The sequence below is a fragment of the Anolis carolinensis genome, chromosome 3, assembly GCF_035594765.1.
Source record: "Anolis carolinensis isolate JA03-04 chromosome 3, rAnoCar3.1.pri, whole genome shotgun sequence".
NCBI classification, from domain to species: domain Eukaryota; kingdom Metazoa; phylum Chordata; class Lepidosauria; order Squamata; family Dactyloidae; genus Anolis; species Anolis carolinensis.
Window position 1 is genome coordinate 192224262 of NC_085843.1, and position 24824 is coordinate 192249085.

The 24824-nt window shown below is 39.3% G+C and overlaps 1 protein-coding gene across 1 annotated transcript in view; it reads left to right on the top strand.

Moving 5' to 3' along the window:
* The first annotated feature begins 13328 nt into the window (after positions 1-13328).
* wdr11 (WD repeat domain 11) overlaps positions 13329-24824 on the top strand; it is a 62844-nt gene continuing 51348 nt past the window's right edge. Inside the window, exons 1-4 of the mRNA XM_003218610.4 lie at positions 13329-13486; positions 16352-16463; positions 17302-17455; positions 21976-22149. Of these exons, the coding sequence (XP_003218658.1) occupies positions 13401-13486; positions 16352-16463; positions 17302-17455; positions 21976-22149 (526 nt within the window). The 5' untranslated portion in view covers positions 13329-13400. The remainder of the gene's footprint in view (positions 13487-16351; positions 16464-17301; positions 17456-21975; positions 22150-24824) is intronic.

Consider the following 24824-nt stretch of genomic DNA (forward strand, 5'->3'; position numbering starts at 1 on the left):
ATTTTAAGTTACCATAATATAGGACAGGATAGAAAAGCTTTAATATATAAAATATAAACAACTGTGGTCTCAGCAAGTGCCAAAACAAGAGAAAGGGGTACTCATTCAGTTAGACAATAAAAAAATTCAATAAGCCTGAGCAAAAAGATAAGGCTCAGATTAGATAAGCAAAAACACAAGGCTCAGATTAGATAAGAGGAAATACAGATTAAATATGAGGATAAGGCTGAGATGAAAGAAGAGGATAAGGCTCAGATTCTGGAAACATGACTGGATCCCACCAATCTCCACACTTACGTTTAGGAAAGTATACTTCTCCATGTAAATACTTTTGTAGTCCTTTCCCCTTCAACTGCAACCTCATTCTGTTTTAATTCTTTTAATTATGAGAACCTCTAGCACCGAGCTTTCTGAGGTTATGTATTACAATTGATTCTTGTTTAGTTTTCTCTATAGTCACTCCATGTGGTTCATTGGCATTGAATGTTTGCCACTGTGTATCTTGTTGTAAGCCCCCTGAGTCCCTTCGGGGAGATAGGGCGGACTATAAATAAAGTTTAATTTCATTTCATTTCATCACAAACATTGTCAACAGATTTTCTTTTCCTAATAATAATAATAATAATAATAATAATAATAATAATAATACTTTATTTATAACCCGCTTCTATCTCCCCAAGGGGACTCAGAGTGATTCACATGGGGATCAAGCCCAATCAACAAATAAAACAATACGACAACAGCAAATATAATTAAAACAATAACAGTAAAATAACATTAAAAATACAAAGACACATACATACATGGATATGTTTCTAATTAGGAAACATATCCATGTATGCCTGTGTCTATGTATTTTTAAAATTAGAAACATATCCATTTCAGTGGCAATTACTGCAACTCAATCAACAAATTGTGCAAATTATAAAAGTTATAACAGTACCTAAACTTGAACAACATCAGCCTTTGTTTGTGGTGGCAGAGGAGGAAGCATTTTTTCATGCAACACACCTAGGGACTACAGGCGACACACTAATGTAGCCCGATACATCTTTGGAAAGCTGTTTGCCCATTCCTTCTAGTGCGCGTAATATATAAAGGTAAAGGTTTCCCCTGACGTTAAGTGCAGTCATGTCTGACTCTGGGGGTTGGAGCTCATCTCCATTTCTAAGCTGAAGAGCCGGCGTTGTCCGTAGACACCTCCAAGGTCATGTGGCTGGCATGACTGCATGGCGCGCCGCTACCTTCCCGCCGGAGCCGTACCTATTGATCTACTCACATTGGCATGTTTTTGAACTGCTAGGTTGGCAGAAGCTGGAGCTAACAGTGGGCACTCCCGCCGCTCCCGGGGTTTGAACCTGGGACCTTTCGGTCTGCAAGTTCAGCAGCTCAGTGCTTTAACACACTTCGCCACTGGGGTTCCTTTTGCGTAATACATATGAGTGTGGAAATATGGACTTGCTTCTCGTACAGTGTGTGTCGGAGAGACCCATGGGGATTCCCAGCAACTCAGCAATGCCCTTTCTCTATATTTCCCTTCTCACTACTTCCCCATTCCTTCTAGTGCAATACTTCAGCTATGTCATATGAGTGTGGGGATGTGGAGTAGAGTAGGTTGCTGGGTCACATTATATGTTGGGTTCACGCTACCTTGCCTAGCAGATGGTTCATTTCCTGTTGCTGAGGTGAATCTCCTCGAGTGGCTCCAGGTCCCTCATCTCTCACCGAATCCCTTATCAAAGGGAGATGCATTCATTCTCTTACTAAGAGTCATTCCCTCTTACTGAGTCATCTTGTTTAATTTTAATTTTTTGGTCTCTTGAACATTGAATGATGTGAGATGGATTGTTACGAGCATTTGGGGATAGAAAATCCCGACTCTGTGTGTTTATAACTCATGGATGATCTGGGGGCGTGCAATTGCTACATATTCAATTGTTACAGAAGATATAAAATCTTTTAAGATGCAAATATAGTGTTTCTACTCCCTCTGCTGGGCAGGTACGGGTAATCTCTCTTTGGAATGCTATTTCTTGTTATTGAGCTGGCACCTTGGTTCAGTCTCCGCATATGAAAATACCATATTTAGTTTCATGCTGGTATTGACACAGGGCCAAATGAAGAACAAGAACACTGGTCAAATGGCAAACAATTCATGTGTGTTAAAATTAACATACTTCTATATGATTTGAGCAGTTACCATCTTTATTCTAGGAAGAGATGACAAAATCAATATTTTTGTTTACAATCACCCTCTCAAAATCAAAATGTAGGATTTTTCTTTCTTTGTTCAGAACATTCTACTAACAATCAGGAAATGAAGAATTACAGTTTGCCTTCCACATTCACTGGAGTTGGGGGTGCAGAACCCGCACAAAAGTTGAAAAATCATGAATAAAAAACCCACTTTTTTACCCAAGAAAACCTCAAGAGAAAATTGACCGTAGAGCCACACTGGAGCAGCTAGGCCCCTTCTACACCGCCATATAATCCAGATTGTCAAAATATATTATGCACATTATCTACTTTGAACTGGATTATATGAGTCAACACTTCTATATAATACATTTCAAAACAGATAATCTGGAGGTCATATGGCAGTGTAGAAGGGGCCCTAGAGATTCCATACTAATTAATTCCTTTAATAACCACATATGCAAAAGTTAAACCTGCAAAGGAGAAGGATCAATTGCATTTCCTTTTTGCTGCACAAACCACGCAAATGAAGAGGCAACACACGTAAATGGGTTAACTATGGGCAACTTTATTAATGGGGTTGTTGTGTTTTTTCCAGGCAGTATGGCCATGTTCCAGAAGTATACTCCCCTGATGTTTCACCCACATCTATGGCAGGCATCCTCAGAGGTTGTGGGGTATATGTGAGGTATATATCCTATATAAAACCCCTTCCCGCTTCTAGTTGCACAGGGGTCAGAAAGCCCATTTTATCAAGTGGTCATGAATCCTAGATATGTGAACTACCCATCACAAATAGGTCTTTTTCTTCTTTCTTCTCCCACTGACCCTATAGGCTTTGAATCCATTCCTTCAATATCCTTGCAACCCATGCAGAATCAACCTATACCATTTTGATGTAGGCATCTGAGCTACAATAACCACAATTCCTGAGTCAAACTACAGTAGTGACTGTTGGGAGTTATAGTTGAGTACAATTGGAGGATGCCAGTTTGGGGAAGCTTCATTCTCTATGTGGCTTGCTTAGAAATTGAAACTCAACATGGCTTACAAAATAAAAAATGAATGCCATACAGATGAAAACCTACATTATTGATACAGCTCAATTAATGAAATAGATGTATTTTTCTACTCTTGGTCACTACTTCTTGAATAAAAAATTAGCACCACAGGCAGAAATCACATGGAAAGAATAGCAATAGGCACTACAAAAAGAAATAATGATTCTAATATTTTCAGCAAAGTTTTTATTCACATGATATATTATATTCCATCATTTCAAAATGAACCAACATACACATACTTTCTTTTACTTTAGGTGTAGTTACTGGGAGGGAAGGATCGAAAACAAAAATTAGAGCTAAATGTGACTACTGGTTAGATTGAAGGTTAGCCAATTGTGGCTCTGGGGTTCATGTGCTTCAACTCAGATTTCTTTTTCTATTCCTTCACATCTCTAGAATCCTTAGACCAGAGTTTCTCAAACTGTGCTTCTCCAGATGTTTCGGACTTCAACTCCCACAATTCCTAGCAGCTGGTAAGCTGGATGGGATTTCTGGGAGCTGAAGTCCGGGGCCGGGCTGTGGCTCAGGCTGTTGAGCAGCTGCCTTAAATCACTCTGACCATGAGGTCATGAGTTCGAGGCCAGCCCGTGGCGGGGTGAGCGCCCGTCAATTAAAAATAAAAAATAGCCCCTGCTCGTTGCTGACCTAGCAACCCGAAAGATAGTTGCATCTATCAAGTAGGAGATAAGGTACCACTTATAAGTGGGGAGGCAAGATTAACTAATTTACGACCTGGAATGAGGAAGTGCCGTCAGTGTGGATGATGAAGCAGCTGCTCCCCCCTGTGGCCAGAATCGAACATCCCCTCAGAAGAAGGTTAACTTGCCTCTGCGTGTGTCTCTCAGTCTCTGTTTGATGTGTTTATGGGCATTGAATGTTTGCCCTATGTGTGTTATAATGTGATCCGCCCTGAGTCCCCTTCGGGGTGAGAAGGGCGGAATATAAATGCTGTAAATAAATAAATAAAATAAATAATACTCAGGAGGCAGAAAAATGAATTGGCTCTTCTACAGATAAGACTCTTGCAATATACAGATGACCTTCATCGTGGCAGACATCTTGCTAATATCCTAGAAAGGGGTATTCAAATAGAGATTGCTGCTCAGAATGACTATCCCAGCTTGGTTGAAAAAAAAAATCAATTATCACTTTTCTTTGCTTCTATCCTGCTTATCCAAAGATAACCCAAATCATTCTGCATTCACAACACAAGTACATTGGATTGATGTTATCGATGATGACCTTAGAGAGGAGAATGGTATTTTTCTACTAGGGCAATAAGTTTAGCTTTAAACCCACTATCAACAGCTACTGGAAATTACTATTTTTGCACTCCTCCAACAAACTCCCTTGCTATTTTCAAATAAACGCTTATAGATTGAAGTAACAAGGCAGTGCTCAGTTAACAATAAGTTGTTAAACAAGTTTGTGCGTTTGCAAAATGGCAAGTGAAGGACATCCTTTTAGGAGCTTCAGTCAGGGGAAACACTGTTATTACCTAGAAGGAGATGGATAAGATACCATAAAGTAGTTATTTAGTGCCTCCTGCCCAGATATTTAGGACAGTCTCTCACTAATCCCTTCCATATCCTTCCAAGTCCTCTTTTTTTTTCCTTGACACAGGGGGGAAAGCTTATCTCCAATCTTCAGCCCAAGTTTACTTACTCCCTCAAGAATGAATATGGCTTCCATTACAGCAGACATGAACCTACTCTTGGCTTCATGCTGAACTTCGAAGAATCTCTCATTATATTCAGCCTCTTGGACAAGTCTTTGAATTTAGCTATACAATTTGAAATGAATTTGCCATCCCAATGACATGAAAAACTATTACCAGGATGCAAAAATTTGATTTCATAATCTGTCATTTTAATATTTGTGCCCATAATGCTTCTCCAATTAATGCGATTAAGCAGTGAATCCTATAACATATGCAAGGGTTTTTCTCCTAGTCTTTGCTAAATTCAAGCCAGCCCTGTTACTCTAGTGAGCATCTTTTTAGAGCTTTCTAAAACCTTTCCAGAATTTGACAGCTGTCATATGCAGAAGAGCTCCAAATTAGTGCTGCTTCCTTTAATGTTACCTTGACCTGGAGTGAGTGCCCAGGATCTATCTAAATTATCTCTGTGGAGAAAATTTTGCTGAGACAAAAATATTACTTTGTTGCCTGGCTACTTTGGCTGGCCCAAGCGTTATTCATAAAGGCTGACCTACCACAACTGCTTTGATTAGTCAGCAATTACTTCTTCATCCATCTGCTAGCCTTCTCCTTATACAAAGCACACTAACCTTAGTACATTTTAGCATCTGGCTTCTTTCATTTTAATTTTTGGTTCTTTCCCATCTGGTTTAAGTCTTATTTATATATATAAAAGAGTGATGGCATCAGGGCAGCGGACAAAACAACGAAACTACAGGCCCCCAACCTTGAAATTTGACAACACAACCCATCATCCACGGCTATAGGTTGATACAACAAAAAGAAAAGAAAAATAAAGTCCTAATTAGTGGGAGAGGAATAATTGTTTTTATCCAATTGCTGCCAGTTAGAAGTCTAAGTTCCGCCCACTTGGTCTCCTAGCAACCTACTCAACCCAGGGGACAGGCCTCACTTAGGCCTCTTCCACAGATTATCTAATTTGCACTGGATTATATGGCAGTGTAGACTCAAGGCCCTTCCACACAGCTATATAACCCATTTATAATCTTATATTATCTGCTTGGCACTGGATTAACTTGACTCCACACTGCCACATAATCCACTTCAGTGTGCATTTTATACAGCTGTATAGAAGGGGCTTCATATAATCCAGTTCTAAGCAGATAATATAAGATTATCAATATACAGTAGAGTCTCACTTATCCAACATAAACAGGCCAGCAGAACGTTGGATAAGTGAATATATTGCATAATAAGAAGGGATTCAGAAAAAGCCTATTAAACATCAAATTAGGTAATGATTATACAAATTAAGCACCAAACATCATGTTATACAACAAATTGGACAGAAAAAGTAGTTCCATGCGCAGTAATGCTGTGTAGTAATTACTGTATTTACAAATTTAGCACCAAAATATCACAATGAATTTAAAACATTGACTACAAAAACATTGACTACTAAAAGGCAGACTGCATTGGATAATCCAGAACACTGGATAAGCGAATGCTGGATAAGTGAGATTCTACTGTAATATGAAATAATTACTGTGGTAATCCAGTCCAACCCAATTCTGCCATGGAGGACACAATGCAAGCACGCCCAACAGATGGCCACCCAGCCTCTCAATAATAATAATAATAATAATAATAATAATAATAATAATAATAATAAGATCATACAACAGATATTCAATACCACCCTACCTCAACAATTTCTCACCAACACCACCAGACAACACCACAGCAACGCTTGGCCGGGCACAGCTAGTCTTTTATAAAATACTAGCTTGAGTACCCGGCGATGCCCGGGTCATTTGAAAAGGGCATGGTTTGTTTTTGGATGTTAGGTAATATCAATTTGGTCATAAGTTATGCTATGTCTTAGAAAAATACTCAGTCTTCCCTGTTGCTTTTTATGAATGCTCCCATTAGAAAATGCATAAGGATGTGAGTAAACTACAATTCCCAGAAACTTTGGGTCAACTCTCCCAAAACTCCCCCAGTATTCAGTTGGCCATGTTGGGTCTGTGTGCCAAGTTTGGTCCAGATCCATCACCTGCTGGATTCAATGTTCTCTGGATAAGGGTGAACTACAACTCCCAGATTCCCAGGGCAATCTTTCTGAAACACCTGCTAGGATTCACAGTTGGCGATGTTGGGTCTGTGTGCCAAGTTAGTTCAGGTTGGTAGGGTTCAGAGTGCTCTTAGATTGCAGGTAGACTATACATCCCAGTCCCTAAAACTCCTATAAATCATGGTGAATTATCTCCAAACCTCTCCAATATGTTCAGTTGCTGATCAGTTCCTCTGTTTGCTGTGTGCCATAGAAAAGAACAGGAAAGGGTTAAGGGAGAGGCAGTGGGTGGGGTCATGCAAATAGGGAAAGGAACACTGGGATGTGCTCACTGTAATCTGCAATGTCCTTGGAGAGGGTGACTTGGTGGCTCCACAGCACTGGGAACTATAGCCTGTTTATAGAGTCGGAGGCTGTGTGAGCGAATGCCCGTGTCACATACACATATACAGATTTTCACTTTTATTATGTGTATAAACTAGCTTGGGGACCTGGTGATGCTCAGGTTATTTGAAAAAGGTATTGTTTGTTTTTGGATGGTAGGTATTTTCAGTTTGGTGTGGGTGAACTACAGTTCTCAGAATCGTTGATCAATCTTTCCTGAACTGGCCAGAATTCAAAGTTTGCCATTTTGGGTCTATATCTGTCCAGATCTGTCATTGGCTGGTCATCCTCTGGCTGTAGTGCTCTCTGGATGTGGGTGAACTACAACTCTGTTTTCCCCAAACATCTGCAGGATGTTCTGTTGGTCATGGGTCTTCGCTGTGCCAAGTTTGGTCCAGGTCCATTGTTGGTGGGAGTCACTGTTTCTCTGGATGCAGGTGAATTATAACTCTCTTTTCACCAAACTACTCCAGTATGTTCTGTTAGTTATGGCGGCTCTGTGTGTTATGTTTGGTAGTGATCAATCATCGGTGGGGTTCAGAGTGCTCTTTGATTGCAGGTGAACTATACATCCCAGTACCTACAACTCCAAAATGTCCAGGCAATTCCCGTCAAAATCCACTAGTATTCAAATTTGGGCATATCAGTTATGCATGCCAAGTTTGGTCCAGATCCATCATTGTTTGGGTTCATAGTGCATTCTGGTGTAGGTGAACTACAACTCCTATAAAAACCTCAGTTGGGGTCATGGTGCTCTGACTTGATGCAGGATGAACTACAACTTCCACCATGTGGAGTCAGTCCCCCAAACTCCTTCAGTATGTTTAGTTGCTGCTTAGTTCTGCTCTGTTTGTTATGCAGACAGGAAAAGCAGGAAAGGGTTAAGGGAGAGGTAATGGGCGGGGTCATGCACATTCCACACCAAAGGAGAACCCTGGGGTGCTGTATGTGGTGGAGGAAAACATAAAATCTAGGGTGGTGGACAGTAGTGTTTGGAGAGGACATTGGCAGGGGTTGGGCTACATGTTCATGGTGCTTGCTATAACCTACAATGTCCTCAGAGGAAGTACTTTTTGTGGCTCCTCAGCACTGTGGGTTGTAGCTGTTTGTGGAGGCAGGATGCTGTCTGTGTAACTCAAATGTTCTAATGCTAGAACACAACTAAAGCAAATTATAATATTTTGATTAAATTAAACAGGTTGGAAACCTATTTTTAAAATCTCGAAAAGCTATTTAAAATAGTTTGGCAGTTATATATTCAAAGCCCCTTTTCAGATGCCAGTCAGTTGCCAAGAACCTGCCTGTGTAAAATGTCTTTGCCAGACAGCAGAAAGGCAGAATTTGCTGCATTTACTTTAACCAATTCTTCACTTCAAAGGTAGAAAAGTGGTACAGTATTCAACTTTGTGGGCAAACATAAATTGTCCTAGATTCCCAGAACATTATCTGCCTCTCTGGTCTAGGGATGAATGAAAATTGACATCAGAATTTGTCAATAAGATAATTGATTTTCAAAAGGCCATATTTCTCAAGGTGCATGATGACCTTATTCTCAGTTTGAGAGATAGTGAAGTGCAGAAAGATATGATAGTGTGAGTCCTACAAGTTAAGACTTGTTTTCACATTTCATTTTTATGTTGATAATTGGATTTTAAGTAATGTATCTCACTCTAAGCATAAACATACTGAAATATTTTCACTGTGCTTTTTGTTAAGAAGAGATTGTCTAATAATAATAATACTCTGGCAATACACACTTATTCAGGGATTTCTCACATTGAATTTATTAAGATTTCCTTCTGAATTAATGAGAGCATTGAAATGTATATCCATTTGCCTCTTAGGGCCCTTCCATACAATCATATAACCCAGAATAGCAAGGCAGAAAAATCCCACAATATCTGCTTTGAACGGGCTTATCTGAGTCCACACTGCCATGTATTCCAGTTCCAGAACATGTGGCAATATGAGAGAGAAGAATGAATGACTTCCCAGAAGACACAATGGTTACAATGTCATGGGCTGTGTTTTGACAGCTTGCTTGCTATTCCTTTCTTCTTCCATAAATTGCTTTAGAGTATCAATATGTTTCATACATTTCTGACATTCATTGGCTTTCAATGACTTGCATTCTAGAGAAACTGGAATAAATGAATTACACCCAATTGAACTTAATATTCCTTCCCCACCACACAATAGACGGCAATTGGTTTGAAATGCACAGCTCTTCTGTCATGGGCATTCAATTCAATACGACAGAGAAAACCATCATTCCAAAATAAATATTGGCTGAATGCCTCCAGAGACAAAGTTTAATTTAAATCAGATGGCCAAAGCAGACTGACAGTCCACTCTGGCACTTTAATATCGATATTTTAACTTGTTTATTTTAACTAGTAACTATTGTTGAATTTTTATTTGAGTTTTATTTGAGTTGGGTCTTGTTAAATTCTGCAAGTGTTCTTTATGTACATTGGTGTTGCTCTGATGTTTTAAAGGCTGATTTTATGTGTTTATGTGCTTTTTTGTAAACCGCTCGAGTTCCTTTTGGGAGATGGTGGCGGGATGACGATGGTAATAATAATAATAATAATAATAATAATAATAATAATAATAATAATAATTAATAATAATAATAATTTGAAGTTGATACAATGTACAATCTTTGCCAGAAAGCTGGGTAGCTTTTACTGGTCACAATTTTTCATGGTGATGGTATTTTGTTGTTTCTGCCTTTCTGGAGCAGCACGTTCACCAAGATAAGTTTCTTTGGAAGGAAACGGAAGATTTGAAGGTATCCTGGCAGCTTATATTGTATGGAAACATTTAAATAGTTGGAATTATGATGTTTATTTATTTGGTCATTCTCAGTGGCTAATCTATTCTGAACTTTAAAGGATCTGTCCAAAGTGCTGAACTCTATCCCCCAGATAGGTTCAGCACTTTTACATCATCTCCTTTAAAGCTCAGAGTAAAACCTGGAACAAATTCACTAGCTGACTAACATGGAAACCATCAGCTGCCACTGATCCTCTGCAGAAGCCAGATCTCCTATTGCAAGCAACATTCATTTCCTGTCAATGGGATTATTTGAGCGTTCTTTTGGCACTGTGCTGGTACAGCTGTACCAAAAGTTCCGACTTTATTTTCTTGCTGCTAATGTTTGCAATCATAGGACAGGCCGCCTGTCAATCATCATTAAGTTTGGTTCCACCCCTTGTTCAGGGCTCTGGGAGGGAAGGAGCCATTTTTAAGTTAGTCTCTTTTAGGAAGCTAAGCTATTGGACGTAGACCGTAGAAAAGCTTGATATCTCAAGAACATCCGGGGATATAGAACATCCGGGGAAACATCTGAGGAAACAGAAACAGAAATTCCAGGGGAAAAGTCCCAAAAGCTCTGGCTGAGAGCTTACAGCCTCTCAGCCTCACAGCTCCTGAGGGAAACAACCCTAAGTTTCTAAAGACTCAAAGAGAGAACAGCATCACAGATCCACGGAAAACCCGCTGAAACATCTGCAAGCCTTGGCTGGTAGGTCCATTCGATACCCAGACACATTTGGAATCTGTAGTGGTCCCACATCAGCTAAGCCCATATTGATAGACAGCCTGGGAGAGGTTATAAGAGGGTTTTCACAGTTATCCAAAGCCAATCGCCTGTCCCTTGGGGACAAGACTCAAAGGGCCAACAGTTTATTAAGGAAACCTTGAAGTGTTATTTGGCTCCTCGAAGATTTATTATTTGTTCATCAATAAAGACTTTGTTATTTCATTAAAGACTCAAAGGGCCATCCTTTTTGGGAAAATTCTCAACAACCTCTCTTTAGGTGCCCTGGCTTCCTGCTGGGCATAAAGTATACGTCCTATACAAAAAGACAATAGTTACAGGCCCAGCGCGTGACAGAACAAGCACATTATATATTGCAAGGCCTTTGATTTTTTTTCCTGTCTTCACCATGCTCCTCCCACAGGTCCCTCCTCCCTCATCAACAGCACTATTTATGTTAACCATGAGTAATAACCTCAAGCAGTGTTTCTCAAACTCTGCTTCTCTGGGATTTCAGTTTCCAGAAATCCCAGCCAGTTTACTAGCTGTTAGGAATTCTAGGAGCTGAAGTTCAAAACATCTAGAGGAGTAGAGTTTGAGAAATACTACTCTAAAAGAACCAGATTTCATCCAATCTTGGAAGCTAGGCAGAGTGGCCCATGGTTAGTACTTGGATGGGAAACTGTCAGTGAATACCAGAGGTTATATTTCAGAGGAAGAAACTAGCAAAACCACTTCTGAGTATTCCTTGGCTAAGAAAATCTAATGAAGTACATAAGTTGACAGAGGACTTGCCACAAACTTCCATGGACATATCTTGACCTAGGAGCCCCAGATGGCGCAGTGGATCAAACCCTTGTGCTGCCGAATCCAACCCGGGGAGAATGCAGGTGAGCTCCCTCTATCAGCTCCAGCTCCATGTGGGGGCATGAGAGAAGCCTCCCACAAGGATGGTAAAAGCATCAAAACATCCAAGTGTCCCCTGGGCAACATCCTTGCAGACGACCAATTCTTTCACACCAGAAGTGACTTGCAGTTTCTCAAGTCTCTCCTGACACACACACAAAAAAGAGCTGCTGGAAGGAATTTATCCACATGGACAAAAGAAATACTATTTTAAATCTCTCATAAAAGGACATTATATGAGTTAGTGCAACTGAGCACATTGTATATATGTTGTTCTGGGTTTAAGAATAAACCATTTGTCCTTTATTGTTCACATGCGTGACACATATCTTCTTTCTTTGGCAAAGAAGTGCGTGGACTATACATTTTGATTTTTCATTATGTCACAAAAGGTTTCTTTTCAGGTGCAGCACCCGCTTTCTGGAACACTCTCCCAGAAGAATTAAGAGCGACACCATCCTTACTTTGCTTTAGGAAAGCTTCTGAGTGATACATTGTGGGATTTTCTGGAATTTTAGTTTGTAAATAACAGGTGTCTCCAGTGGAGATATTAATGGATAAGAATTTTATTGGTTTTATTGTTGTATCTTTTTACCATGATCTTAATTTTTTGTTGTTAACAAATTTTAACTGTTGGAATTTGTATTGAGGGGGATGTGGTAATTACTATATAACATCACTGTGTATTGAACTGCTTTTTCTGTCGATTTATTGTAAAACATGATGATTCGGTGCTTAATTTGTAAAATCATAACGTAATTGATGTTTAATAGGCTTTTCCTTTATCCCTCCTTATTATTCAACATTTTCACGTATCCAACATTCTGCCGGCCCGTTTATGTTGGATAAGTGAGACTCTACTGTATATGCTGTTATTGGATTTTGTTTTTATTGGTTGATTCTTGGGTCCGATTCCCATGTGAACTGCCTCGAGTCCCCTTAGGGAGACGGAGGCAAGTTATAAATAAAGTGTTGTTGTTGTTGTTGGGTTGTATGTATTCCGGGCTGTATGGCCATGTTCTAGAAGTATTCTCTCCTGACGTTTTGCCCACTAGGAAACTAGTGGGCGAAACTAGGAAACTAGGCCATGCCTCACAACCTCTGAGGATGCCTGCCATAGATGTGGGCGAAACGTCAGGAGAGAATACTTCTAGAACATGGCCATACAGCCCGGAATACATACAACAACCCTGTGATCCCGGCCATGAAAGCCTTCAACAACATGTTGTTGTTGTTGTTGTTGGAATTGAAATCCAAAACACCTGGAGAGCCAAAGTTTGCCCATGCCTGGTGTAGATTCACCCTCAAGATCTCTTTGCTTATAGTGTGTGTGATAGTAGCGGCAGGGAAAAGCCAACCTCTTGTAGCTCTAATTTCCAATACTGGGCTCAAAAAGATACTGGAGCTTTAAAGAGCCTGTCCCTTCGTGCGGAACTATTTGTGGGCGGAACCAATCTTCGCGGCCGACGGGGCGAGCCGGAGCCTTTGGGGGCAAGGATTAGCGGCGGACCCACGGCGGCGCTTGCTTGCTTCCTCCTCGGGCCTTCACTCCCTGACGGCTGCTGTTCAGCCATGCAGCCCTTCATGGTCAACATTAAGCTGTCGGCTCGGACCCTCACCGGGGCGCTGAACCCCCAAAACAAGGGGGCGGCAGACTGGTAAGTAAGGAATGGCGGCGACAGTCTTGGCCAGGATATTTAGTATTGCTTTCGCTATCTGCTGTGGTATAATATGTGGGATATGAGAGGAAACTGTGGGGTCCTGATTAGATTTTTCCAGGGTTATAGGGTCCGATCGCATTATTTTTTATATATATATAGTCACACAGTCTTTTAGTCTGTTTCCAAGTAAATATGCACAATAGACTCTCGGGCCCCTTCCATACAGCTGAATAAAATAGCACAATATCTGCTTTGAACTGGGATCTATGGCAGTGTGGACTCAGATAACCCAGTTCAAAGCAGATATTGTGGGGGTTTCTGTCTTGATATTCTGTGTTATATGGCTGTGTGGAAGGGCCCTCAGACTCCATCTATACAGCCAAATAAAACCTTGATTATCTGCTTTGAACTGGATTGTATGGCAGTGTAGACTCATACAATCCTGTTCAAAGCAGATAATGTGGGTATGTATTTATTGTATCAGAAGTGAATTGAGAATACAATTATAATGTATTTAAAAAAACACAAAGTTAAAATCTTGGCATTATGCTAAATTTTCTTTAACCAGAAGCTGGCCACTTTGAGTGCCTTTGGTGTCTTTGCAAGAAGATCCTCCATTGTGCATGTGGCGGGGCTCAGACTGTATTGTAGTAAATGGTCTGTGGTTTGTGTTGTCGAAGGCTTTTGTGGCCGGAATCACAGGGTTGTTGTGAGTTTTCTGGGCTGTATGGCCATGTTCCAGAAGACTATGTTTGCTCTTCTCCACACTCGCATGTCATGGACTCCACTTTGTAGCCCCATTTCTTAAGATTGGCTCTGCATCTCGTGGTGCCAGAGTGCAGTCTGTTCAGCCCCTTCCAAGTCACCCAGTCTTCTGTGAGACCAGGAAGGCGTTTCTCATCCGGTATCAGCCACTGATTGAGGTTCCAGGTTTTAACCTGCCACTTTTGGATTCTCACTTGCTGAGATGTTCCTGTGAGTTTCTCTGTAGATCATAGGAAGCTGTTTCTTGATTTAATTTATTGGCATGCTGGCTGATATCCAAACAGAGGATGAACTGGAGATGTCAATGCCTTGGTCCTTTCATTACTGGCTGCTACTTCCCAGCGGATATCAGATGGTGCAATACCGGCTAAACAGTATAATTTCTCCAGCAGTGTTGGGCATAGACATCCAGTGATAATGCTGCATGTCTCATCAAGAGCCACATCCACTGTTTTAATGTTGTGAGATGTATTCCATACTGGGCATGTGTACTCAACAGCAGAGTAGCAAAGCACAAGGGCAGATGCCTTCACTGTATCTGGTTGTGATCCCCAGGTGGTGCTCTGATTTACAAGAAGCACTGCTTGACTATCAAGCAAAAAGTGGGTGCTAGAAATAATACCATACGAAAGCTGATAATGTGGGTTATCTGCTTGGATCATCTGGATTATATGGCAGTGTAGATCCACTCGCCATGGCCAGGTGCTGGATACATGTAGTTTCTGATTGCTTGAAAGTTGCTATTAAAAATAGACCTAACTCATACTGTACCCTATTCTATATCATGCCATAAAATACACAGGCAGTCCCCAAGCTTCAAATATTCGACTTACATACAACAGCTGGATCATCTGTCAGAATTTTAAAACCGTGTAAAAACCTACTTCTTCTGGCAGGCCTACCCAGTCAGTATTTAAGCATGAATTTTAAATGCGTGTCTTGTGTTTAATCTCTGTTTTGTGTATTTTAATATTTATTTTATAGAAATATGCTTTAATATGTAGCCTTTATAGAAATACATTTGTAATATGTGGATGAAGGCTGCCAAGTTCGAATCCCACCCCGGGAGAGCGCGGATGAGCTCTGTCTATCAGCTTCAGCTCCATGCGGGGACATGAGAGAAGCCTCCTACAAGGATGGTAAAAACATCAAAACATGCGGGCGTCCCCTGGGCAACGTCCTTGCAGACGGCCAATTCTCTCACTCCAGAAGCAACTCCGGTTGTTCCTGACACGAAAAAAATAGCATAATTAAGAGCATGAGATAGAAATGGCAGCTGAAAAATCATCAGTCTATCATCGATTCACAAATGACTTTGGTATCCTATTTTTCAGAACAGAATAATAATGTATGTCTATAGAATTGTTGTTGGGATTGCTGAATTGTTAAAATTGGTTTAGAATATTTTAAGCACTAAATATATGGTATGATTTTTATTTATATGGACACTACTTACAACCTACAGTTTCTCCTGGTGCCTTTATGTGGCTTAAGCCATGTGTGACTGATCTGTTATGTTCATGAACCTGCAACATACAGTACTGGGTAAAGGAAAAGAGGATTTCAGATGTTTTTTAGATGTGTAGTATCTTCCGCAACAAGTCTAGTCAAATAGAGTATATGTAAGGTGATGAATGATTATGTAATTCTAATGGGAAATTATGCATGAAATAAAACGAACAGAGGTAAAGAAGGGGTACAAGTCAGTTGTGATGAAAAGGTGGAGAGTGAAGCTGTGAGATTCAACTCCACAGACTTCAGGAAAAACATATTCATAAATTATAAATTGAAAACATTAGGACTTCTTGCTATTTTGCATAGATGGCTGGTTCAGAACTCCACACCTGCAGTGTTACTAGAGGTGGCCAAAGAGTTCACTTTGTCTTGAAGCATCAGAGAATTATAATTCACTAAAACTTTCAACCAGGAACACCTTAACTGTTCCTTTATGTATTTCTGCTTTGCTTTATCATGTTTGTGCACACCAGATGTATTACATTTACAAAGTCTTGTGAAACATATTTTTTTTGTCTGAGAACATAGTGGTAGTGGTCAGGTAATGATGATGATGATGACCGTTAATGTTATTATTTCTAGGGGCTGGCAAGGGTTGATTGCATATGGATGTCATTCTCTAATTCTGGTGATTGATCCCAAGACTGCTCAGACGTTACAAGTTTTGGAAAGGCACAAGGCTAATGTTGTCAAGGTAACATTTTAAAATGAATTTAATGCTTGGTGGCTTGCATAAGGTTTTATCTTTCCTCCAATAATGTTTTATTTCCTTTAATGTGAGTTTTAATTAAACTAAAATGATCATGCAGCAACAATCCTTCCAACAAAAACTAAACAAAATAAAGAGTAAATATCTCCAGATTTATAGAGACAGCCCCGTAATCCATATCTGCAGTTTGACTTACCCACACGTGGAGAAAAATAGTTTCCCTTTGGAATTTGCTACGTTCTCCAAGAAATACTATAATTTGCTATCCCTGAAGTTCCCTTGCAGTGGAAAACAAGATATAAATAAAGGAAATAAATAAAATAAGTAAATAAACCTAGAACATTCCTAGAGAAAATATCTCTAGGAATGTCTTGGTTCTTCAGTTGTCACTTTAACGTATGATGTGACTGGAAGTAAGATAATTTAAGGGTATTCACCTGCATCTTGTGGTTTTAGGTAACTGTGGAATGATTGGTAATGTATTCTCCATAGATGTGGAGGTCTTGTAGTAATGTTTAGATTGTTATTGCAGTTCACATTTTACAAGTATGACATAGAAAAAAAAATGCTATCATGTTTCTGTTCAGTTTTCCTCTTAGCCATAACTTCCTAACAGGACATTATGTTAAACTCTCCACTTTTCCTTTTCCACTAACATTTAGTATTCTGTGCCTTCAGAGCATGCTCAGTTCTCATTGAAGTTTTCTCTGTTTTCCCACCCTGTAAACCACAGTGTTCATATGAATATTCTGATAGTCTTCTTGTTTCTTCTAGTTTGTGGCAAGTCTGTTTCAAGTGGCTGTGGTTGTTTTCTTGTCTTCAGGTTAAATGGGCTAAAGAAAACTACCATCACAACATTGGATCACCTTATTCTTTGCGCCTAGCCTCTGCTGATGTTACTGGAAAGATCATTGTTTGGGATGTAGCCACAGGAGCTGCTCGCTGTGAGATCCAAGAGCACACAAAACCCATTCAGGGTAAAGAAACTATTTTCATACTACTGCATTTTGCAATAATGAATTCACTTACCCATTAGATGGTGAAGTAAGTCTATCTTTTGAATATTTTTTATGTTCAGGTAATTCCTGTTCATGTACTCTTCCTTCCAAGCAACAGACACTCAGTTCAGCATTCTGAAAGGGTCTTACTTGTGGATAAGTACATACGCATATACAGTACATAAATCCTTTTTTTGGATGGAGGGTTCAGAGAGCCAATATTTTGCCCTTGTACTTAATCAAAACAACTCCCACTGCTAGGCAACCGTTAAGCCCCTGTAGAAGCTAACTTCTCCTGTCTCGTGATTTGGAGAAAAAGGGGAGACCATGAAAATTTGACTATTCTACATTCCTAGAAGAAGGAAAGAGGTGGGTGTTTTCTGTTTGGGAGCACACCATTATTTCTTTGCCCCAACTGAGCTGAGATCAGCTGCTTCTAAGTGTTCTCAATTGCCTCCCTGCTTCTTTCTCACTGGTGACAGCAGCCAGAGTCCTTCAGGGTTGATAGCTACCTTGCAATGGGGGAGAGAGAGATGTGGAAATGTATGTTCAGGTAGGATTTGAGTTTTAATATGACTGCTCAGCTTTACACATTTAATGTGCTTTATCCAAAGGCTTTACAAAGCAAGTCTTAAAACTTCATAGTTGAGAGAAGTGAAACTTTAAGTCTTGACAAGTTTGAAAATATTTATATGAAAGATTATTAAAATATTTTCTAACGCTTATCCTTACAGCTGATTACACCAGTCATTAATGCTGCAATCTTATACACACTTCCATGATATTTCTGCCTAAGTTTATGTTATAGGGTTGCATTATCCATTTATTGCAAATATTGTTTGATTTTTGTTTGTTTGAACTGTTTAGAAATAAAGCCATTAGACTTTAGGGAGCCCCTGAGTAATCAGTAACATCTTGAGGACATCACTGTTGATTTATTTTAGATTGTCTGAGCATAGCTGTTTCCCACTCACCTTTCTACCTCTCTCACTTTTTCCATGGTCACAAACCTTCACATCTTAGTTTGACCCTTATTGTAGTAATGAAGCTATGGAGCTGCTATAAAAAAAGGTAAACCATCCTGAGATGATTTGTTTGTACATCAGAAGGGCTGGGAGATACAGGGAAGAATATAGAAAGTGCATCCTTCAAAGTCTTCTGGGGGCCAGTGCTGCCACACTCACTGTACATACTTGCATGTGTTAATTCTCTTCCCTGATTCCTCAGTCTTTTTGTACTAGTCCTTTAGGTTAATAACAGAACTTGGTATATAATGAGTTTATGTCACTGTTACATACAACGAACAGCATCCAATTGTTCATAGCCTTCATAAGCTTGTTAGCAGTTCAAACTCTGGAGAATTTCACTCCGTTGCTAAGCAACAGTGAATTATTTCAATAGCTTTGTGTCTCCTGGTAATGTGGTTTGTAAATCAGGAAATAGGGTGGTAAGAGGGAAATCAGCAACCAAACAATCCATCACAACAGCAAGTTTTGTCAGTGGAGGTTTAGGGACTCTTTTTCCCATATGAAAAACCTGTCACCTCTCCTTATAGAATAGTAGAGTTGGAAGAGACCTCATGGGCCATCCAGTCCAACCCCCCGCTAAGAAGCATGTGTCCTTTCTCAACACATTTCTTGATTATGCCAGCAAAGTAGTACAGATGAATGATAATCATATGATCTGACAAGAGAGGAGTAGAGGATTGTATAGATATTATATAGATTGCTTTTTTGGAAAACATAGTAATTGTAATGGTATTATATCATTTGTATAGTTATGATCTACATTATATGCATATCTGACTGTATATAATGATGTAGCCAGAATGTTTGTTGTGATCTTACAGTATTTATATGCTGTCAATATATCTATATCCTTCATATCTAAATTGGAAACAGGTAGTGGTGGGGACTCTACTGATGTTATATCCTGAGTCCCCTAGGGGAGATGGGTGGAAAATAAATAAAGTGTGTTGTTGTTGTTGTTGTTGTTGTTGTGGTTATTATTATTCAAATAAGCTACTTGAAAAGAATTCAGACTAAATCATGGAAATGGTTTAGCATCTTTACATTTGAAATGCCTTATTACACAGAACTATTCATTACTGTGTTTAATTAATTATAAATTATGCTTTGTAGCCATATCATTTCCATTACATCATAAAAAGCGGTGAAGACAAATGCTACATGGTTTTCAGTGAAAAAAATGTCTGGGACATATTGGGTCATGGGAGATTTTGTGAGATAACTCCTCACATTCACATATGCCTGTAAACCTTTGGAGTTTGAAGAAATGAAGAGTAGGATGGGAACACAGAGAAATTAAGAGCACAATGGTTTCTGTAAGGATTATAGAACTGTGTTGATGTTCATTTGCTTTTTATTGCATCTGAGCACCAATGATCCATAACATGGCAATTTTATTCTAAGATTATGAAAAACAGTATAGGTTGGTATGTTGCTCCAGGCCTCTGGAGACCATTATTATAATCCCCATTCAGCCATGCTAACCCTATAGCTGACTTTGGGCAAGTCACAGTCTCTCAGCCCCAGACAAAGACAATTGAAAACTCCCTCTAAACAAATCTTGCCAAGAAAATCTTATGACAGATTTGCCTTAGGGTTGCCATAAGTCAGAAGTGACTTGAAGATGGTAATAAATGCTTCTTCAGTCTGCTGTCCTGAATAATTAGGTTGGCATCATCACTCAATGGTAGATTACCTGACAAATGTGTTGTTTCCTATCACCTTAAGTGTCTCCCTTGGTCTCATGGCAGCAATTGCCAAGTTTTATGTCTTTCATTAAAAATTAATAAAAAGCTCTAATATATATGTGCGTGTGTGAATTTCCTTAAGGTTGAAAGTGATAGCAGCTGAACAAAGAAGAAAAGATTGTTTTCTACATTAGTCTTTTAAAAAACAATCTTACATGTTAATGTTCTGTTATATGTCTCAGCCTCCATTGGCTTCCCCCCCCCCCTCCCTATAGCAAGCTGTGAGCCCCCTGCTGTTTTTAGTGCTACCCACATTCCTCATTATCATTAGGGTTATAGATGTGTTTTATTCCTGAAGTGAAATTCATAGCATCTTGGCAAAATGAATAATTGATAGTTTGCTTCCCAAGTTGTCTCATAAAACTTTTCATGACCCAGAATGACCTACACATTATCTCCTCTCATTGCAAACACTGCTAAAGTAATTCTGCTCTTGTCTTGATTACTTCTTAAGATGAAGCGCAGACAGTACAATCACAAATGTGATTTCAAAAACACAGTGATGAATAATTCTATGTAATAAGGTGTTTGAATCCTGGACATGTGAAACAGTTTCTGTCATTTAAGGCAGATTCTTTTTGAGCAGGTTATTTGAACTACTGACATATTTAAAGAAGTTTTCCTTGCATTCATGTAAGAGTGGGAAGATCAAAAATGGAGCCATTCTAATAGTTGAAGTTCTTTTTAGCATACATTTTCTTAATCCCTCAAGCACAGAGGGACAGATGAAGGCTGTACTTTCTCAGTAGAAAGAGAGTGGTTTCAGGTGACTGTTGCCTACAAATGACTGTTGGCTACAAAACCATTTGTTGATTTCCAGACATGTCTTTACTCAAACTCCAAGACATTGCCAGTAATTATTTAATTTACCTTACTTGATGTAATTATGGTCATTTTCCCTAGCTTCCTATATAAATAAGAATGAAAAAATAGAACCATTTATCTGTCTTGAAGTTTGATTGTTTTTAAAATAAAAAATATACAACATGTAAAATTTCCTCAACACACAATAGCCTTTTAGGATTTAAACCAGATTTGTCCTTGCTCAAGGGACAGGGCAGATAATATTTCTCCTTGAAATGTGTTTTCCAACTTTCCCATTCATTTCATAGTTCTCGCATTCAGCAGGACAGATGTGCTCTGCCATCTGATATTCTTTGTCCAAAAATGTGTATATATTACATCTGGGGACCCTTAAAATCTCTATACAAAAGCAATAATTTAATAACAGTTTGGAATAGTTAGCCAGAATTTTTCTCAGTATTTAATTACCAGTTAATTGAAATATTTCCTTGAGAGCTTTTCTTTACCCATCTCACCCAAATAGCACCGGTAATTGAATAACTTGAAGTGCATCAGTTGTAAAACAGCCTTTATTCCACTTTCAGATCTAATTATATGAGCTGGAGAGACTCTTGATATTCCAAATATCTAATAAAGCCAGTTCTGAAGTCTTTCTTATCTTTCTTATTATTGATGAAAATCCCTATTTTTTCAGTAAGTTTATACATGTAGTACGTTTATAAATGTTCATAATTAGATGTAATGAACCTGGGGAACTATGAATTTGAAGTTTCAGCACAGGCAGTTAGTTGTTTTCAGCTCTTTATTTGAGGAGTTTTCGACTTTCTATGTGATCCAATCATTAATTCTGTAGTGAAACTTTTCCTCACATGTCACTTCCTGTTCTTCACTTTGAAACTGTGCCTCCCTCTCTTGACAGACATGCAATGGTTATGGAGTCAGGATGCTTCTCGAGATTTGTTACTTGCAGTTCACCCACCAAATTACATTGTGTTATGGAATGCGGATACTGGCACCAAACTCTGGAAGAAAAGTTATGCAGAAAATATCCTTTCTTTTTCATTTGATCCCTTTGATCCTTCAAATTTAACATGTAAGTTCTGCATTAGGAAAGTACATATGACACTTCATTTCCAGGGTAAAAGAATTCCAGTGTAAGTAGTACTGTGATATAAAGTTTTGCTGATGAGTCATAACTGCCAAAAGCACAAAAATGCATTAAGAAAAATATCATAGGATGATCTAATTAACCTTGGCTTGTGACTTTTATAGGAAGCTTGGAGTGGGAGCGTCGGGAATTGAATGTGAAGTGGGCAGATGAGACTGGTTATGGAAGAAGTCATTAATTAAAACAACATATAACTAAATGTACTGTGAAACAAGTTCAAAGTTTGAGAGAATGGATGTGCATACATATTATAATATTTAGGCAGCTGCCTTATGCCTCAGGCCAATTTTTATTTAGTCTACTGAGCAGGGACTCTGATAGTACCATAGTGCAGAAAATTCAGGATTATGTACAGGCTACATTTACATCTCACATTAAAACATAGCTTAGTGTGTGGATAGAAAAGTTATCAGGATCACGGGGACTGTAGCAGCCCTTCATCATATAGGAGGGTGGTCATTATCATTTGCTCTCTGAGCACCTCCAGTCCCCTGAAACTGCTTTTAAACCTATCAGTTGCAACCTGAGAAACCTCCAAGGAAATCAGCTGATGATTTTGAGCCCTCCATCTGGGTCTAAATTCAGGAAGACCCCTAAAAAAACAAAGAAATTCTTTTTCTGGAGAGCTTAAAACCAAAATGATATAGGTTCTGTAACCACATTTTGCCTACTGCTAGTAAACTAGACCCGCTATTAACTTATTTTCTAATCCAGACTAAATGAAAAATGGTGCATAAGAAAGTAAAAGGTTTCAAATTCCTTTCAGCTGCAGAAAAGGATGTGACTCAAGCTCATTTTAATTCATGAAGGCTAATTTCTGTCATATTAATTTTGACATAGAATCATGGCCAATGTCTTACTCAAAACTACAGGTTAATCTGTTCCTGTCCAGATGTGTTGTAGTTTGACAACCCTGTAATAGACAAAGAAAAGTAGTGAAAGATTTCTTAGCACGGTTTCAGAGTGCTTCCTTGGTTGGAACATGGGAAGTTATTGGTTAGTTTACAAGAATAAAAATGATTAATTTGGTTAGTTGAAATATTTCTGTTTATCATCCTTTCATCTTGGCCAGTCAAGTATAAACTTCTCCATAACAATGAATATAGTTCCTGTTCTCATTGATTTCAATATAGGAATTAAAATGGTAATATAGTTTACATGTTACATATGAATATGAGTAAGGGGTTGTATGCAAAAAAATTTTTTATTTAAAAGTAATTCCCACTGTATTCACTGAAACTTACTTTTAAGCAAGTTGTGTAAGATTGCAACCTAAAGATTATAAAGTCATTCCACATTCAGATTTCAACTAAATTACGATGTTATGAGAAAATAATTCTGCATTTGAGAGATACATTGTAGAGAAACACTTATATCTGAACATGTGCAGGTGGTTGAAAGTCAGTGCACTGAGCTAATACCAGAAGGATAAACATGTCTTCCACCATATTCAGAACCATTGACAATAGAGATGTGCATGAAATTCGTTCTTATTGTTTCTTCCGTGTCTTTTGTTTGTTCGGAAGCACGAAACAGAAAGCCCCCTCCCCACACGAAACTCACCTCAACACAAAAGCCTGGAGCCAAAATTTCATGCATGTGTGTTTCTTCTCTTCCTCCTCCTCCCTCCCTCACACTCACAATGCCCTGCATTCACTCACGGTAGTCACGGCCGGGCAGCCCCATATCCGGACCTCAGGATCAGGGTGGAAGGAACCATTTCCCCTCCCTTCTTTCCAGGCATGTGTATGTATGTGTGTTGGTGTGATGAACCATGGGCCTTGTAGTCCTGCTCAGGACATTGTAATCCCTGATGAAGATGAAAACTTGGGTTTTTTACCTTCCCAGTCTGAACTGGATTCCTCTCAGCCAGATCCTTCCCAGGCAGATCTGGAAACCTTGCACCTGCAAGAAAGTTGTGCCCCAGAAGTATGTCAAACAACCCCAGAGCCTACTTCTCCCGTGTTCTTGCGCCGGGAGTTTTGTAAACAACAGAGAAGTTTGGATTCAGCTTCGCGCAGGAGTGCGAGGATAGCAGCTAAGAATGTTGCCAATTAACATTGGTTCTCGTGAGAATCTTTAAGGAGTTTAACATCTGGTCTCAGAGTTTAGCTTTCGTTTCTGATTCCCAGAGAACCGCTTTGGTGAGAAAGTTGGACTCTATATAGGTGTTTTGCCCGCGTAGCAACTTCGCGGAGTCAATTCGTCAGCCTACGGAGCGAGTTGTGTCTGGACAGCGCGCTCCGATTCAAGCCTCGCTTCAGCTCAAGCCTTGCCTTGTTATCCAGCCTTCGCCTTGCTTCCCAGCCTTTGTTTACCTACGGACTTTGCCTTGTTTCCCAGGACTAATCCTTGCCTTGTTTCACGGATTTTACCAAGTTATTCCACGGACCTTGTTCTTGTTCTTAGTTACCTTGTTCCACGTTCAAGCCTTGTTTCAAGTATCAAGTTATTTCCTAGCCACGCTCAAGTTTTATGGACTAAGGACCTTGTCATCTCCCCTCACTTTGCTTGGCAAAGTGAGTGTTTCGGTTATTGGATTACAACTTTGGACCTTAATATTTCTTATTGGACATTGCTTTTTTGGACTAATTCTGACC